Source organism: Trifolium pratense, linkage group LG2, assembly GCF_020283565.1.
Source record: "Trifolium pratense cultivar HEN17-A07 linkage group LG2, ARS_RC_1.1, whole genome shotgun sequence".
NCBI classification, from domain to species: domain Eukaryota; kingdom Viridiplantae; phylum Streptophyta; class Magnoliopsida; order Fabales; family Fabaceae; genus Trifolium; species Trifolium pratense.
Genome location: NC_060060.1, coordinates 13,089,894 through 13,107,203, shown reverse-complemented (window position 1 = coordinate 13,107,203; position 17,310 = coordinate 13,089,894). Strand labels below are relative to the sequence as shown.

Here is a 17,310-nt window from a genome sequence, read left to right as displayed (position 1 = left end):
CGTAGAACAAAATTTGACGTGGCAATACATTGCAAGTTGTATTGTAGATTGTTTGACTCATACGCGCGCTGAGTTAAAACCGTTAATAACGACATTTCAAATATTATATTTGCAACAACTTTATAAAATGAAGCAAATTAATACCTTTATTGTTTGATTTTCTTTAAGATTACATATTACATCCAACTTTCAATTTATATCGATGTTTAGGTTAGTAGATGTTATGGTGTATAAATACCTCAAAATTCAAGACATTCAAGATAACTTATATCGATGTTTAGGTTAGTAGATGTTATGGTGTATAAATAAATAGAAGAAAAGAAAAATAGGAGAAAAATATTTTTAATAATAAAAAAAAGGAGAAAAATATGTATGTTTTGACTTGACTGATATTTCTCCATTTGTGAGATTTAAGATTCAAGTTTTTACTATAGGACATATATCCCTCAAAGTCGCTTTAAGCAAAATGACCAACAATGAAAAATATGATTCGACGACAATCAACATGCTTTTATATTGTTTGTGTTTGTGTTAGAAATCCCACATTGGCTAGAGATATGACAAAGATAACCTTTATAAGTATAGTGCAAACCTCAACTCTCAAGCTATCTTTTGTGGTTGAGTATTGGTCTCCCAAATTCTAATATGGTATCAGAACCCATCCTAGATCCATTTGTTGTTTGTTGTGGAGACCTATCATATTTGGGCCACCCGTTGGTGTATCTCCTAGATCTATAGATGTAATTTTTAAGAGGATAGTTTTTTCCATCAAAAAAAGATTAGCAGCGCAATTTATTATCGGTTTAGTGTGTAACACAAAGAAGAAAAAAGTTTTTCAAATTAACTAATTTTAATATCCTGAACGTAAAACTAATACTCTAATTCAAATTAGTAGCTAATACTTGCTTAGAGAAGAATTTAAATTGTTGTCATACAAAAAGTCTAAACAGGTGTTACAACAAGTGTTAAATATTTAATTTGATAATTTGCCTAAAATAAATTTTTAAAAAAAGTCCACTTGTGTTTGTTAGTTATGCACCACACGGAATTTCAAAACCATGTTCTTTAATTATAATCTAACTTATTACATTAACTAATTTATGAAATAAATATTTTAAAAAAATGTTTAAATGGCATAACATATGTCATTGGTGATAGTAACAACACCATGTGTCAAATAATTGATGAACAAAGGGAACATATAAATAGCAACAAAGCAACAACATCTAAAATAAGCATCAAAATCATATATACAAAGTGCTTAATTAACTTCTCTAAACCTTCAAATTGTTCGTAAAATTTCTTATTCCAATTAATCACTATGTTATTATTCCCTAATAACATTGTTGGTGAAAAATGGCTAGGATTTGTGACAGCCATATGGGTTCAAGCAATATGTGGAAACAATTATACATTTGCAAATTATTCTGATGTGTTAAAGTCTCTAATGGCTTTGACTCAAATGCAGCTTAATAATCTCTCTGTTGCTAAAGATGTTGGTAAAGCTTTTGGTATTTTATCAGGTCTTGTTTCTGATCGTTGGCCAACTTCAATTATTCTTATGATTGGTGCTGTTTTGGGATTCATTGGCTATGGTGTTCAATGGCTTGTTGTTAGCCAAAGAATAGCTCCACTTCCTTATTGGATGGTAAATATAGCTTTCTTCTCAAGTTCTCATCATATATAGAATGCCTCATTTAATTATTTTTAGAGTTTAATTTTTATGCATCGTTAAAAAACATTATCAACCTACCAATCATAAATGATATCGATGAGTTTTCTGCAATTTTTCATAGAAGGTGGATAGAGTTACTATATGTCAACCCGCCAATCACAAATGTTGTTGAAAAAAAATGGGTAAAGTTTGTTACTAACTAAGTAGTTATAATTACATGCACTTGAAAAAAAACTATGAACAAGATGATATAATTTCTTGAAGATGTAAAAAATATTTACACTAATCATACATATATCAATTAAATTTTAATTTTCTAAGTCAAGAGTCAACTGGGTATAGTTATTTTTTTTGTCTTAACTCTCTGATTTGTAAAGTAAGGGGGCTCTGATAATTTGTAGTTCGATCTGGAGGTAACATATAATGTCTAGCACACCATTATTCTAGTCAAAAATTAAACTTGAGTGCTCCTGATCGATTCGACCTTAATTAATTGAAACTTATGTAGAGACTGTTTTGAAGAGCTTATGGAAACAACTTATGACATGTTTGTAAGTTGTTTTCAGCTTATTTGTATAAGTTTTTTAGGATAACTTATGAAAACAACTTATAGCTTATACAGAGACAGTTTGACTTCATTTTATCTTCTATTATAGAAAATATTATCATTCATAAGCACACAAATAATAAGCGTTAAATTAAGTTGTTTATCCAAATAACGTCTCAAATGAATACGAAAAATTGCTTGATTAATTTGGACCTATTTTGCAGATGTGTATATTCTTATGTATGGGAGGAAACAGCTCAACATGGATGAACACAGCAGTACTTGTAACTTGCATGAGAAACTTCTCAAAAAACCGCGGTCCAATTTCCGGCATTCTAAAGGGTTATGTAGGACTCAGCACAGCAATCTTCACTGATATATGCACAGCTTTGTTTTCTTCAGACCCATCAAAATTCCTCTTAATGCTCACAATTGTTCCTGCTGTCATTTGTTTCATTGCTGCTATTTTCCTTCATGAAACTCCACCAGCTTCAACTTCAACAGAAGAAAACCAAGAGACAAAGTTCTTCAATGTGTTTAACTTGATTGCAGTTACGGTCGCAGTTTATCTCTTGACATTTGATATAACTGGACCTCATAAACATGTTATTTCAATGATTTTCACATTAGGACTTTTGATCCTATTAGCTATGCCACTTCTTGTTCCTTTATATTTAGCTATCTTCAAAACTAGTCCTAGTATTGACAAAGAAAAACAGATTCATGAACCATTGCTAGCCGAAAAGATTGAAAAGGAAAATGAAAAGGAAAAGGAAAAGGAAGAGACATGTAACAAGGTAGAGGAAGATGAGATTAAGCGAAAACCAGTGTTAGGAGAAGAGCATACTATCATTGAAATGGCGAAAACGGTTGATTTTTGGGTTTTGTTTGTGTCATTTCTTTGTGGTGTGGGAACAGGACTATGTGTTATGAATAACATGGGACAAATGGGATTAGCACTTGGTTACCGCGATGTTTCGTTGTTCATTTCATTCATTAGCATTTGGGGTTTCTTTGGACGGATTCTTTCCGGTTCGCTCTCTGAATACTACATCAGGTTTGCTCACTCACTAGTCACTACTATTTCTTCAATCTTTAGCATCTCTAATTTATTGACCTAGAATGATAATTTGATATTGCAGGAAATCGGGCATGCCAAGGCTAGTATGGAATGCAGCTTCTCAAATTCTGATGTTTTTCGGTTACATTGCATTAGCTATGGCCTTACCAGGATCACTCTACATTGGATCAATGTTAGTAGGAATATGCTACGGAGTTCGTCTTACGATAACACCAGCAGCAGCTTCAGAACTATTTGGTCTCAAATACTATGGTTTATTATACAACATTCTCATTCTCAATCTTCCTATTGGTTCATTCTTATTTTCTGGTCTCATTGCTGGTTATCTTTATGATATTGAAGCCACTAGTGTTCCGGGAGGCGGAAACACTTGTATTGGAGCACATTGTTTCATGCTTGTTTATTTGATTATGGCTTTTGCTTGTGTCATGGGGTGTGGATTGGATTTGTTACTTGCAGTTAGAACAAAAGAGTTATATTCCAAGATACATATAGAGAGAAATCTTGTGAATTCTCAAGTTCAACATTGAGATGATTATGATGTTTTGACTTTTTTTAGCATAGGCTTAGGAAATTTTTAAGAGGAATTAATTTAGACTTTTATGTTAGGAGATGATTGTCAATGTGTGTTATTCAAAGGTCACTCAAATTTGAAATAAGTTATGTATGTATTGTTTAATGTGTATATATTAAGTAATAGTGAGTTGTTTTAGTGAGTTGTAAATTTCAGTCTTTGATTCTATCTAGTTACGGCTCTCTAGTTTGGCGAATTGCACAAGTCGGCTATAAGTGATCTTGAAATTGACCAAATTCATCACAAATATAAAATCCAAGTTCTTGGTGGAAAGGAGACAAAGATTGGCAACAACAACCATGTTTGTTGCTATTGGATCCATTGTAGGAGTGTTTTCAGATCTTCCTAGATAAAAAGGATATTGAAACTTGGAAATTGTAAGTTGATATATATAAAATTTATGAATTTAATCGGATGCTAAAAGTTAGCTTATCTTTTGCTTAACTTTATGAATTGTGGTTCTGAAGGGTGTTCCAGAGGTGCAACCACATATAGGGCACCAATGTTTGTTTTGCTTTGTGTGTGTGCGTGTATGCATGCGTGCGTGCACATGTGTATGAGCATGTGTGTGCGTGCGTATGTGTTAAAATAAATAATTATAGAATAAATATAAATAAATTATAAAATAGGTTTAGGTCCTTGTGATCTTTGTAATGAAATTTGTTTGGTGTGAATTTTTCAATTTTGATATAATATTTAACTATTCTTACATATTATATATTTATAACGGGTCGATCAAATGACATCAACTAGTTTGACATCAAATGTTACACCTCTCAATAATATTTTAACCGATATAAATTTTATAAAATTCACCGTTGGATTGAAAGTTTATATCATATAGATCATTTGTGTAAAATCTCAGATAAATTCAAAATAATTTGATATGTTATTGAGAGACATAAAGATTAACAGTTTGTGACTTTTTTTTTATGTCGTTAATCTTTATGTATCACAATAGCATATTAAAGATTAACGATTTGCGACTAGAATTAAGTATTTAACCGCTAAACCATCAAGGGACAAACCTCCAACAATAAATCATGCTGTGAGTGATGTGAATATGAGGAATGTACCTTTCTTTATCTTCACTCATCAATTTTTATTTTTTTTTATCGTTCTCTCCTTTTCGTCATATCTTTCTTTTGATCGATTGCTATTTTGAAAAGATTGCCCCCTATCCTTTGTCATGAGTCATGACATATCACAAAAAGGGTTTGAAATGAACATTTTTCATAATTCATGTTAGCCGTATGTATGTCTCTAATGATTTAATCATCGATGATATTTATCTTGTTATTCTTCAGCCAATTAAATCCTTTTTTTTGGACGATAGATCAAATTAAATCCTCTATATATATTTTGTAAAAAAAAAATTCATCTATATATATATAACATGTCAAATAGTTAACAATTAATTAATTTTATGGGCAAAATCATGATCCATGCTATTTTCTTTTATTGAAATAATTGTATTTTAGTCCATCTATTTTCACTTTGTAGATTTGATCCCTTTATAATGTATTTGTATTTTAGACCAACTTTTTTGTACCCCTTTTCACTTTGAAATTTCTTTAGCCAATAGTTCCTTGGTTGTGTTTTTCCTTTCTTTAATTAGCTTTATATTTTCATTTTGTATTAACATCTCTCGTCATTTGATCCCCTTTTCTATTCTCAACCATGTCGCTTGAGAAGCTCTAACGTACATGTCATCCAGAGAAGAAGCGTGGATCAAAATGCTGACATATGAAGAAACATCAAATTTAATTAGTTAGAAAATCTGCGCGTTAGTTTTTCTTTTTAAGAGTGTGACAAATAGTATAATCGTTGTGAGAAAGCAAACTCTTTAATAATAATTTAGGTAAACTATAGAGAAGTTTTTCTATTAGTAGAATAATAAATTTTCATAGAGGTCCCGTATTGGATTATAGTGCTATAACTGAATCATTACATTGTGAACAAGTGTCCTTAATGCTTGATAGATATATTAATGGTTTATTTAGTGTTGTTTCCGAGGTTCAAAAATAATTTTCAGCCACCGAAGAGATTACTGGACTGAGTCGCGGGTGAATACGCTTTCTTTAAGACGTTTCGCGGCACTGCCCTAAATTGTGCAAGGCAGACGATCAACCACGAAGTCTCCAGGATAAAACAGCCCAGTTCTCTACTGATACCGATAAATACTGCACTGTAGATATCAGGCAAGAATTACACCCTCAAATATGGTACTAAAACCATTGCGCCATGATTTTAAGTCCATTCTAATATGGTGCTGAGACCATTCTCATATGGTACTTGGACCATTCTTAAATCAAAGGGATTATAGTACAATGATCATTCTTAATTTAAAGGAACTAGTGATACTTTGATCACTCTCAACCAAACCAAATTAATAATAGTACTGATACTAGTATTAGTATCCTCTAAACAATTTGAAAGAGCTAATGCATCTCTTTCAAATTTGCATAAGCAAATAACGAAGTAAACCACTTAATATGCCTATTAGCTTATTCTAATTTTAATGCGGCACAGTTTCACATCAATATCATTCTCTTCAAGTTAAATACTAAATTTGGATAACTATGTGTGAACATATTAGCATTCAACCACTAGACAATTTCTATGATGATAACAAGGTATTGAAACCCTTGTGGAATCTTCACAACAACATACCTGTACGCTTGACTCTTCAAACATGCATGATGTTGCACGGCAGGGACAGAAACTTCATCTTATAATTAACTTCTTTCTCTTCACCTTATTGATCTTACTATGGTTTGGTTGCTGATTTTGTTGCACCAATTTATGAATGATATTTTTAACGTGAGTGAATTGAGCATCATAATATAGTGGCTATTCTTTGATTCATCTGCTATCTCTATTCACAATTTTTTTAGTGGCGGCTGATCTAGCTTAGCGGTTAAAAATTATAAAGGCTTTTCCCTTAAACCAAAATATATTACCCTATAAAGCAATAACTAACAAAGCTAGATATATGGTACCATAACTCTTGACTATACCAATACCTTTGACTACTTCATTATGCATTTTCCACGTGATGTTTACTAAATAATTAATTAAATAAATAAAGTATGTAACCTTACCGATATAGGGCTTAATTTATTTATTTTTTCTAAATTACAAATTAGTATGCTACACATACTAGTATGTTCTAGTACCCGATGTGGGACTTAAACATTTTATTTTCAATTCACACAATATTGTGCTCTATGTTCCAACAATCCCCCACTTGAATTTAAAAGAAAATTCTTAAATAGCGTAGAACGCTTCTATAAGATTGTGCATAAGCAAAGGTGACGCTTGTCTTGAACCTTCACATAGCAAGTAAGAGCCCGATTTAACAAGAGTGACGCTTGTCTTGAACTCTATCTCAGATTTTTCTCAAACCCGCACACAACCTCTCTTAAGGTGTATCTTAAAAGCCCGTGCTTTAATGGCCCTGCACGTGTATCCCGGTTTCATGAACGCTCTAGGAATTCGCCTCAAAACTCCATAGGAACCGGCCTCAGTTCCACATTCATATAGGTGAGTCTATCTAGAGTACTCCTGAAGCTTGGTACTCCACTCATATTAGAGTATAGATCTCATTAAGAGTTTCTATTATCTCATCCTTTCACATCCGCTTCAGGATTCATGCTTCTTCACTTGCATGATCATTTCCTACCACTCACAACTTGTTGTTTACCCATTGGAACCTAATTCTTGGGATCTCCAGTCTTTTAGGTTGGGTTACCATTATGAGCAATTCATAGGCATTAGTCTCATCTTCTTTGATGTATTATGGACTTCATTTTTAGCTATTCCTTTCGTCAAAGGATCTGCTAAACTTTCATCAGTGTGTATATGACCCATTCTTACAGCTCCTCTAGAGAGTAACTTTTCTCCATATGCTGTGTTTTCTTCTTATTTGACGTCTCTTACCGTTATAATAACGATTCTCAATTTATGCAATAGCCGCGGTACTATCGCAATGGATCAACACATCTGGTATAGATTATTCCATAAAGGAATCTTAGCTAGCAAGTATCTCAACTGTCTTGCTTCTTCATTAGCAGTCAATAATGCTATCATTTCAGATTCCATAGTGGACAGAGCCAATATGATCTGTTTCTTTGATTTCCAAGATATAGTTTCTCTACTATACTAAATATAGTTGCTTTTAGGACCATATGATAATATATTTCAATCTACATTACTGGATCCTTCAAGTACAACAAGAAATCTCTGCTAATATAATCTAAGATTCATGGTCCTTTTAAGGTATCTCATGAACCTGTCAATAGCATATCAATGCTCATTATTAGGTTTACTAATAAACCTGCACAACAATACCACGCCATATGCAATGTCGGGTCTAATACAATCAGTGACATACCAAAGGCTGTCAATGATGCTCTCATACTCAATTTGTTTAACACATTCACCAGTGTTCTTAAATAAGTTTACACTTGGATCGTAAGGTGTGCAAGTACGTTTACTTGTACTTCTTAAAGATCTTCTCAACATAGTGAGATTGATTTAAAGGAATTCTCATTATGAGTTAATAATCTTAATAACTAAGATTACATCTACCTTTTCGGACTCTTTCTTATCAAAGTTGTTAGACAACAATGATTTCACTCCATTCACAACACGAATGTTTTCTCTAAACATGTAAATCACTTACATAGAGACATATGATAATGCAAATGTTATTTACTAGTTTATGGTAAATACATTTGTCACTTCATTCACTTTTAATTCATTTGACATCATCAAATTGTCAAACTTTTCATGACATTTCTTATGGCTTATTTAAGACCATATAAAGTACTATATGACTTATAGACTTTAATTTTTTTTTCCTTTGCCACCCATGAGTTACAAAATATTTAGGTTGTTCCAAATAAATTTCTTCTTCCAGTCACCGTAAAAACAAAGGAAAAATAGTTTTGACATCCCTTTGGTGTACTATTCAGTTATAAATAGCATCAAAATATTTTAGTAACACTATGGATGTTATTATTGTGACAGAGAAAAACTTTTGAAGAAATCTATCTTTTTTTTTTCTTTATCTAAAACCATTGGCTACAAGGTGAGCCTTGTATTTATCAAAATTTCTATAATGTTTTAGATTATTTTTCAAAATTCATTTACAACTCATTGGTTTGTACTCAGGAGGCAATTCTTTCAAATGTCAAGTCTTATTAGACCCTAGAGAACCTATCGTATCTTTTATGGTCTTTTGCCATATATTAGCCTTCAAGGAAGACGAGACTTCTTGAAAACTAGTTATAGATTCTCTTCTAATGTATAAACCATGTAACAAGGTTCACACTCTTTAGCAACTATTGCTATCTTACCTCTTCGAGGTTCCGTAACATCTTGTTCGATGTTCTCATAACTGCTTCTGATCACTGGAATGTGATCAGTTGCAATACACCCACTAGTGCCCCCACTATTTCTCAATTTAAAGAGAATTTTGTTTTTATATCAATCAATTTCATTTGATTCTATCACCATTTTAACATATAGGTCATAAAGCCTATAAGCTTTACTGTTAATTATATACTCAATGAGTACAATTTCATAGGCTCTACTAGTGAGTTTAACTCTTTTAGTTTCTGGAATTTAAACATAGGCCAGATAAACCCAAGTTCTAAAATAAGACAAATTAGATTGTCTTTTCTTCAAAATTTCATACGCAGAAATTTTGTTCTTGTACTTAGGCACTCTACTTAGCACAAAACAATCGATTAATAAAATTTCTCACACTAATATAATGAGATGCAACATTGAAATTAAGCATGATTGCAACAATAACTAGCTCGGTAAAGGTTCTAAATTTTTTTTTAAAACTTTACCGTTCATTTCAAAAGAGTAAGGTGCAGTTGTTTCATGATAATTTCATACTCATTGAAAATGTGGGAATCATACTTTTGTGCCTCTAAAATCATTTGATTTTCTCATTGAATTACTTTTCAATTTCAGTTCCATATAATTGGAACATGTCAAAAACATCACTCACTTTTATTTTTTTTCATAAGATATATGAAAATATAACTTGAACAGTCATCAATAAAAGTGATGATTTTTTCTGTTTCTAATCAAAATACCATCTAGAGTTTTAATTCACATTGTGTATCTGATTCTTGAATAATTTGCCGGTTGGCTTCAGACTTGTGAATTTCTTTCTAGTGTTGTTGTTCAAGACAACAAACACTTCATTTTTCTGATCTTGCTTTCTTGCTTCTTCTTCAATGCGAAGACATGTTATCAGACATTCGAGGGAATATTGTTTAGCCATTTATCCTTATAGCTTGTTAAATTTTTAAAGTAAAATTGGAATATCTTTCTTCAAAATGATAGCAACTCTGTTGTTATTATAACAACATAATTTTTGTTGCCAATATTTGAAGTGATTTCCTTCAAACCGAAATGGTTTGTTCTAGCCAGCAACATCATAATCTTAGCCAGTAATTTCTTCGGTAGACATGGCAGAAAAGAAAACGTCTTAAAATTGTTGTTTCCGAGGTTCAAAAATAATTTTCAGCCACCGAAGAGATTACTGGACTGAGTCGCGGGTGAATACGCTTTCTTTAAGACGTTTCGCGGCACTGCCCTAAATTGTGCAAGGCAGACGATCAACCACGAAGTCTCCAGGATAAAACAGCCCAGTTCTCTACTGATACCGATAAATACTGCACTGTAGATATCAGGCAAGAATTACACCCTCAAATATGGTACTAAAACCATTGCGCCATGATTTTAAGTCCATTCTAATATGGTGCTGAGACCATTCTCATATGGTACTTGGACCATTCTTAAATCAAAGGGATTATAGTACAATGATCATTCTTAATTTAAAGGAACTAGTGATACTTTGATCACTCTCAACCAAACCAAATTAATAATAGTACTGATACTAGTATTAGTATCCTCTAAACAATTTGAAAGAGCTAATGCATCTCTTTCAAATTTGCATAAGCAAATAACGAAGTAAACCACTTAATATGCCTATTAGCTTATTCTAATTTTAATGCGGCACAGTTTCACATCAATATCATTCTCTTCAAGTTAAATACTAAATTTGGATAACTATGTGTGAACATATTAGCATTCAACCACTAGACAATTTCTATGATGATAACAAGGTATTGAAACCCTTGTGGAATCTTCACAACAACATACCTGTACGCTTGACTCTTCAAACATGCATGATGTTGCACGGCAGGGACAGAAACTTCATCTTATAATTAACTTCTTTCTCTTCACCTTATTGATCTTACTATGGTTTGGTTGCTGATTTTGTTGCACCAATTTATGAATGATATTTTTAACGTGAGTGAATTGAGCATCATAATATAGTGGCTATTCTTTGATTCATCTGCTATCTCTATTCACAATTTTTTTAGTGGCGGCTGATCTAGCTTAGCGGTTAAAAATTATAAAGGCTTTTCCCTTAAACCAAAATATATTACCCTATAAAGCAATAACTAACAAAGCTAGATATATGGTACCATAACTCTTGACTATACCAATACCTTTGACTACTTCATTATGCATTTTCCACGTGATGTTTACTAAATAATTAATTAAATAAATAAAGTATGTAACCTTACCGATATAGGGCTTAATTTATTTATTTTTTCTAAATTACAAATTAGTATGCTACACATACTAGTATGTTCTAGTACCCGATGTGGGACTTAAACATTTTATTTTCAATTCACACAATATTGTGCTCTATGTTCCGACAATTAGATTTTAAAACTATAAAAAAGATGATGGCCCTCAGTAGACAACTTGGTTGTTCACACTTAAAATCAAGAGAATGTGCTTCATTCCTCCCTCCCCCGCCTTACCCTACAATTCTAAAGGCTCATAATTAAAGATATCATCACAACAAACTCCAATCAAACTATGCAACAAATTAATCATTGAATTGAATTGCTTATTCTTTAAACACTACTCTAACAATTAGAATAATCTTTAAAACACTACGGTACTAATTTAGTAATTTTACCAACCGTACGTATATTTCTATTTCTATTCTCTCTAAAAATTAGATAAGAATACAAATTACAACCAAAACATCACTATGAAGGAAACACAAAACAACCACAAATACTAAACATGAAACCAACCACCACCACCAACAAAGAAACCATAGTAGAACCCCCAGAAGCCGTAGCCATATAAGCCATCCACGCATCGTTAGGCAGCTCCGATTGCTCCGAGCCACCCCTTGAACCCGAACCCAAACCCGTTCCCTTCGTATTATTAGTAGATGGATCTGCTGCAGACTTCAGACTATACAAAAATAAAAATAAAAATCAATATAAATTAAAAAAAATAGAAAATATTAAATGTTATATAGATCAGATACTACTATATCAGTATGATATATCAAATACTCCCTCCGGTCCTTATTATAAGGAACAATTTGGAAAAAACACACATACCAAGAAACCTTATCTTTCTTAATAAAAATTCTAAAATTTTACAATCTATTCCAAAACTAACCTTGGTGTATTAATTTATCCTTAGGGAATATATCACTCTAATTAATGCATAACTTTGGAATGAATACAATTTAATAAGGGTAAAAATGGAATTGTAAGAATAAATTTAATGATTGTTTCTTATAAAAAGGACCAAATTTTTTTTCCAAATTGTTCCTTATAAAAAGGACCGGAGGGAGTACATTAATTATTCGATAAATTTTTTTTTTGTTTATGATAGAAACCCATGGAGTAAACTATAGACTAAAGTAATTTAATTGAATTACCTTGATGAAGAAGTGGGACAAAATGTGATTGAATAATCAGCACCAGAACAAGTAAAAGTGCTACTTGCATCATCATAAGCATAGCTATAAGCTTTAGGACATGAAGTTTTAAACATTTGAGAATACACAGAAGGATGACACGTGTCAGGATTACTAAACGCGCCATTACAACAATATTCCGGTTTACCAAACGCGCCACAAGCACTATTACACGCGCCACCACCTTCAACCTTCAATTCCGACGGACACTTAAGATTAAGATCGGAGCTACAGCCAGTGACCTCACACGAACCTGTACCACCGCTGGTAGTCACCATCATCGGAAGATTGTAACCATCGACGAGGCTAACATCGTAGAAGTCCATTGAACCGGTTCCGAGTGTGAATTCGGCGAGTGTTGCCGGTGGTGAAGCTGTTGCGCCGTTGCAGGAGATTTCTCCGGAGCCACAATCGGCGGTTGAGCATGTTCCGTGACCGGTGGAATCAAATTGACAACCGGTTCGTCCCCAGAATCTACCGGACCAACCAGTTGGTGCTTGGAACGTTCTGGTAATTGCTTTTGTTAATTCGAAACCGGTTGTTCCAAGTTCCGGTTTTCCATAAATTCCTGGCCATACTGTGTAATCACACTTGTTCGTAAATGTAAATGTTGCTCCTGAAACTGAAACCACTGCATTTGAAAAGAAAAAATAAATATATTTTCATAAGAAATAATACTCCTTCGTCCATAATTATAATTAAAATTTTACTATTCTGATTTATTGAATAACTGATGAATTTAGATTATAGACCAGATTCATCAGTCATATAATTAACTGATAAATCTATATTAACCAATAAATTTAAAAAGTAAATTTTTACTTATAATTAAATATAGAGAAGTAGAAATTAGAAACATAGCATAAGATAAGACGTGTTTTACTGAATTAATGAAAGAATATAAATTTACCGTTGAAAATGAGGAAGATTAAGAAACATAAGAAGGGTTGAGGATAGTGTTTGTTACATAAGAATAGACCCATTTTGGGTTGTAAAATTAGAATTGAGTGAGAATCAAGAAAACAATTGAAATAGAATATGTGATATTGTACTATATTATATTATTATTATAAAATACTACTATGGTATAGTATGTATATATTATTATCACTCTTTTTCTGAGAAGAAAAAGAGTGAAGGAGAGGATTAGGAGGGAGTGGTAGAGGGAATATGAATGTTGGAAGGTGCATGGTATTTATGGAGAGGGGATAAACAAAAGATAACAGAAGAGAGTAACAGTGAGGGTGGGGTTGAAAGAATTTTGGACCTTTACTTTTTGTTGAAAAGGGCTTCATTTTTTGTTGGTTAGTGATAATGTGATACTTATAATAGTGCAAAATTGAAACAGAAGGAAGGGAAGAAGGGGAAAAGAACAAAAACGGGCAGTGTCGGTCAAAATATCTGGTGCTATGTAATTATTTGGTGTTGTTGCAATCGGGTTAAGTGGCTCAATACTATTGGATCACTTGATTTAAATATCTAGTATCTATCTATTGGGATCTGGATGATTGCAGTTATGCAGTCGGCAATAAGTTTAAAATGAAAGAACAGATGATAAATTATAAGTTATAAGTTGAAAAAATTGGAATAAGCTAAATTAGTCGATTTAAATTGGCATCACATAGAATCAAATCTGAGATTTTAAGAAGAAATACATTTTTATGTTCCAAGTCAATATCACTAGATCAACTCAAGTAGATTAACTTTAAAATTTAATTAAAATAGTATTTAAAAAATAAGTTATAAGTTAATAAAATATGTTAAATGTTCCTTTTTAAAAAGACTATTATCAAACATATCATTCAATTTCTTTTATTTTTGACAAAACAGACCATTCAACTTATAAACTAGTTTTTTTGTCTTGATAAACAGACCTTATAACTATCATCTGTTAGTATATTGCAACAAAAACATGGGTAAAATGGTAATTATAACAATTAGTCAACCCATCTCTCCTTTTTTTTCGCTATGTAGGGAAGAAATCAAAAAGTTGAAATTTGGTCTCACCTATTTTTCTAACTTAACTTCTTCCTGCAACAAATAGAAGAAAAGTTCGCTTTTTTTTCTTTCTATTTCTCTCTTCTCTATTTCTCTAAGTTTGAGATTCACTGCTGTCCAAATTTCCTGCTGTTCCCAAAGTTACACACAAAACTACCCCTTTTATTTTTTTGTTAAAATTATATCTTATCTCTCCTATAAAAAAATCCACTCTCTCACAAAATGTATTACTGCACGTTTACCGCAGTATTTTCAACTGCAGGAAATCCAAAGTGCAACAATTATCTTAGGTATAGGTTTGTGTAAATGGATGTGCATGAACTTAGGATGATAAATCTTATATAGTTAATTTATTTAATCTTTTATGTTTTACAATAAAAGCTTACTTTATGAATATTTAGTTAAAGTTCACTAACTACAATGTTAACCCAGTTCTCTAGAAATTTCATTGACATTACTTACGATTTGATTCTTGCGTTTGTTCACGTCAATATTGTTAGTAGAAAAATACTGACAAGAGATGTACAAATAATAGAAAAATTGGCCATATATAATGTTATTTTTGGTGACACAAAGATATCACAAAATAATATTGGGTCTCTTGTTTCCTCTCTTTTTCCATGATAATAAAAGAGAATTTCTTTTCTGCGCTCCTTAGCTTCTCAAACGCCTCACGAGTTTCTAAATTTACCCCCCTTGTTGGTCATTTTAAAAGCGCTTGAGAAAATGTACGGTGCAAAAAGAAAACTCATAATAAAGAAACACAGTGGGCCTTTAAAATAAGCTTTTGTGCATACGATCCATTATTTTTTTTTTAGCAAATATGATCATTTGAAGAGTCCACGAAAGAAAAACATCAAAAAAGTGATTCGTTGGCTTAATTATATGTTTTATAATTAAGTTTAGGGTCATGCTAACCGGTGCCCCCCGGGGCACTGGTTAAGGAAACCAAAAACAGAAAGTTTTGAAAAGAAAAATACATTTTTTAAACTTTCGAGGAGTTGACTGCACAAACTCCAATGCCAAATTACTATTTTTGCATCCTTAACTAGTGCCCCGGGGGCACTGTTTAGCATTTTCCTTAAGTTTAATATACTCAAACACGCCCTTAATTGTAAAGTCTTGGATATGGGTGTTGTGGAAAAGGGGAGGGAAGACGCCACCATGGTTTGGTTTGTAGAGTTGTTCTTGTGTAAGTCTACTCCTGCCACCACTAACTAATAATCATATATAATAGTACTAGTAGAAGGATTCATTATAAATAAATATTTGGTATTTATCTTTTTTTTTTTTTAATAAGCATTTGGTATTTGTCTATAATTGAAGTATTTTGTCACATTAAAACTCTTCTTTCTAGCTATTATACATTTTTTTTCTATCATTTATTGTAAAGAGGAAAACCTAACATGTGTCTTTAAGACACTTGTTAATATATCTTTAAAAATCAACAATTGATTTGTTCAAGACATAAATACTATTTAAAGTATTCTTAACATGTGCTCTACATGTGCCGTTAGAGCATATATTACCATGCCCCATTGTAGAGACACTACTTAAAAATCAGCAAAACTAATGCAATGTGACACACTACTTAGAAATCATCAAAGTAAATCACTCATGATTAATTACATCTTATATTAAGAAGCATGTTTGCACATGACTTTACGATATAAGTGACACTCAATTCAAAAACGTCAAATCTTAGAGATGAAATTTAATTCTTCTCTATTAGAGACAAAATTAGAGACCGAAAAAAATAATCAGAGACGAAAAATAAAATATATGTATTAGTGACAGATGTTAGAGACGGAATATTCTGTCTCTAAATGATTTTGTCTCTAAATCTGTCTCTACTTAATTATTTCTTTAATTATAAATAGAAAGCAATAGTTGGAGACGGATTTTAGAGACAAACTTTAGCCGTATCTAATATTTTTCGTCTCTGTATCTGTCTCTAATCGGTGAACTTGGTTTTAAAATAGTCAAACTTTTGTTAGAGACTGAAAAGATCTGTCTCCGTGTATTGTTGTCTCTATTAAATAAAATTAACACAATACTATTTCATTTTGCGCCATTGTTTTGCCCGCCTAGACATTAGAATTTTAAGATAATTTTGCTTCATTATCTGCCCAAACTAATTATATTATTTCATTAGACAGTTTTTTTTTTTTTGTTAACCCTAAGTCACTTTTTGCCCACTTCACACCAGTCCACCGCTTCCTCTCGTTTTCACCCTTCACACCACTGCTCCGTCACGGCCATTATGTAAGTTATCGCTCACTAATTCTCACTCAATCAAGGTGTTTGTCTTGCAAAAATAAAAATAAAAAATTAATAGACGTCTATTAATTTGGCTAAGGATTTTTGTGCATAAACTTACTAATTACTATTTGATGATGAAAATTCAATTCGCATCCTTTTCTTTTACTGGTCCCCAAAAGATATATATAAACATTATCAACATAAAATGGTATTACTATAGGTCTATTGGTACTATTCTTATGGCATGTAGGATGCTGATATTAGACAATACACAATTAAGGTACTACTGGTACTATTATAGGTCTCTTTTTATTTTTTTTACGGTTATTATTATATTATAGGT

At 32.0% G+C, this 17,310-nt stretch overlaps 2 protein-coding genes across 2 annotated transcripts; one reads left to right on the top strand and one right to left on the bottom strand.

The window, feature by feature from the left end:
- The first annotated feature begins 1,216 nt into the window (after positions 1–1,216).
- On the top strand, positions 1,217–4,326 carry LOC123911226 (protein NUCLEAR FUSION DEFECTIVE 4-like). Its single transcript, XM_045962598.1, has 3 exons — positions 1,217–1,648; positions 2,447–3,279; positions 3,365–4,326. The coding sequence occupies exons 1-3, from the start codon at positions 1,322–1,324 to the stop codon at positions 3,831–3,833; spliced, it is 1,629 nt and encodes a 542-aa protein (XP_045818554.1). The 5' UTR covers positions 1,217–1,321; the 3' UTR covers positions 3,834–4,326.
- A 7,473-nt stretch (positions 4,327–11,799) lies between these two features.
- On the bottom strand, positions 11,800–13,995 carry LOC123910086 (thaumatin-like protein 1). The gene is made up of 3 exons (XM_045961130.1): positions 13,618–13,995; positions 12,669–13,338; positions 11,800–12,190 (listed from the first exon to the last, which is right to left on the bottom strand). Exons 1-3 carry the CDS (start codon positions 13,688–13,690, stop codon positions 11,977–11,979), a joined length of 957 nt encoding a protein of 318 aa, XP_045817086.1. The 5' UTR covers positions 13,691–13,995; the 3' UTR covers positions 11,800–11,976.
- Between the last annotated feature and the right edge of the window lie 3,315 nt (positions 13,996–17,310).

Excerpts from the sequence above, each read along its gene's own strand:
- LOC123911226 (XM_045962598.1), top strand. The coding sequence starts at position 1,322 with ATGTTATTATTCCCTAATAACATTGTTGGTGAAAAATGGCTAGGATTT. Across the intron at positions 1,649-2,446 it reads CTCCACTTCCTTATTGGATG|ATGTGTATATTCTTATGTAT; the intron begins GTAAATATAGCT and ends CCTATTTTGCAG. Across the intron at positions 3,280-3,364 it reads CTCTCTGAATACTACATCAG|GAAATCGGGCATGCCAAGGC; the intron begins GTTTGCTCACTC and ends TTGATATTGCAG.
- LOC123910086 (XM_045961130.1), bottom strand. The coding sequence starts at position 13,690 with ATGGGTCTATTCTTATGTAACAAACACTATCCTCAACCCTTCTTATGT. Across the intron at positions 13,339-13,617 it reads AATCTTCCTCATTTTCAACG|TGGTTTCAGTTTCAGGAGCA; the intron begins GTAAATTTATAT and ends TTTCAAATGCAG. Across the intron at positions 12,191-12,668 it reads TGTCCCACTTCTTCATCAAG|TCTGAAGTCTGCAGCAGATC; the intron begins GTAATTCAATTA and ends ATTTTTGTATAG.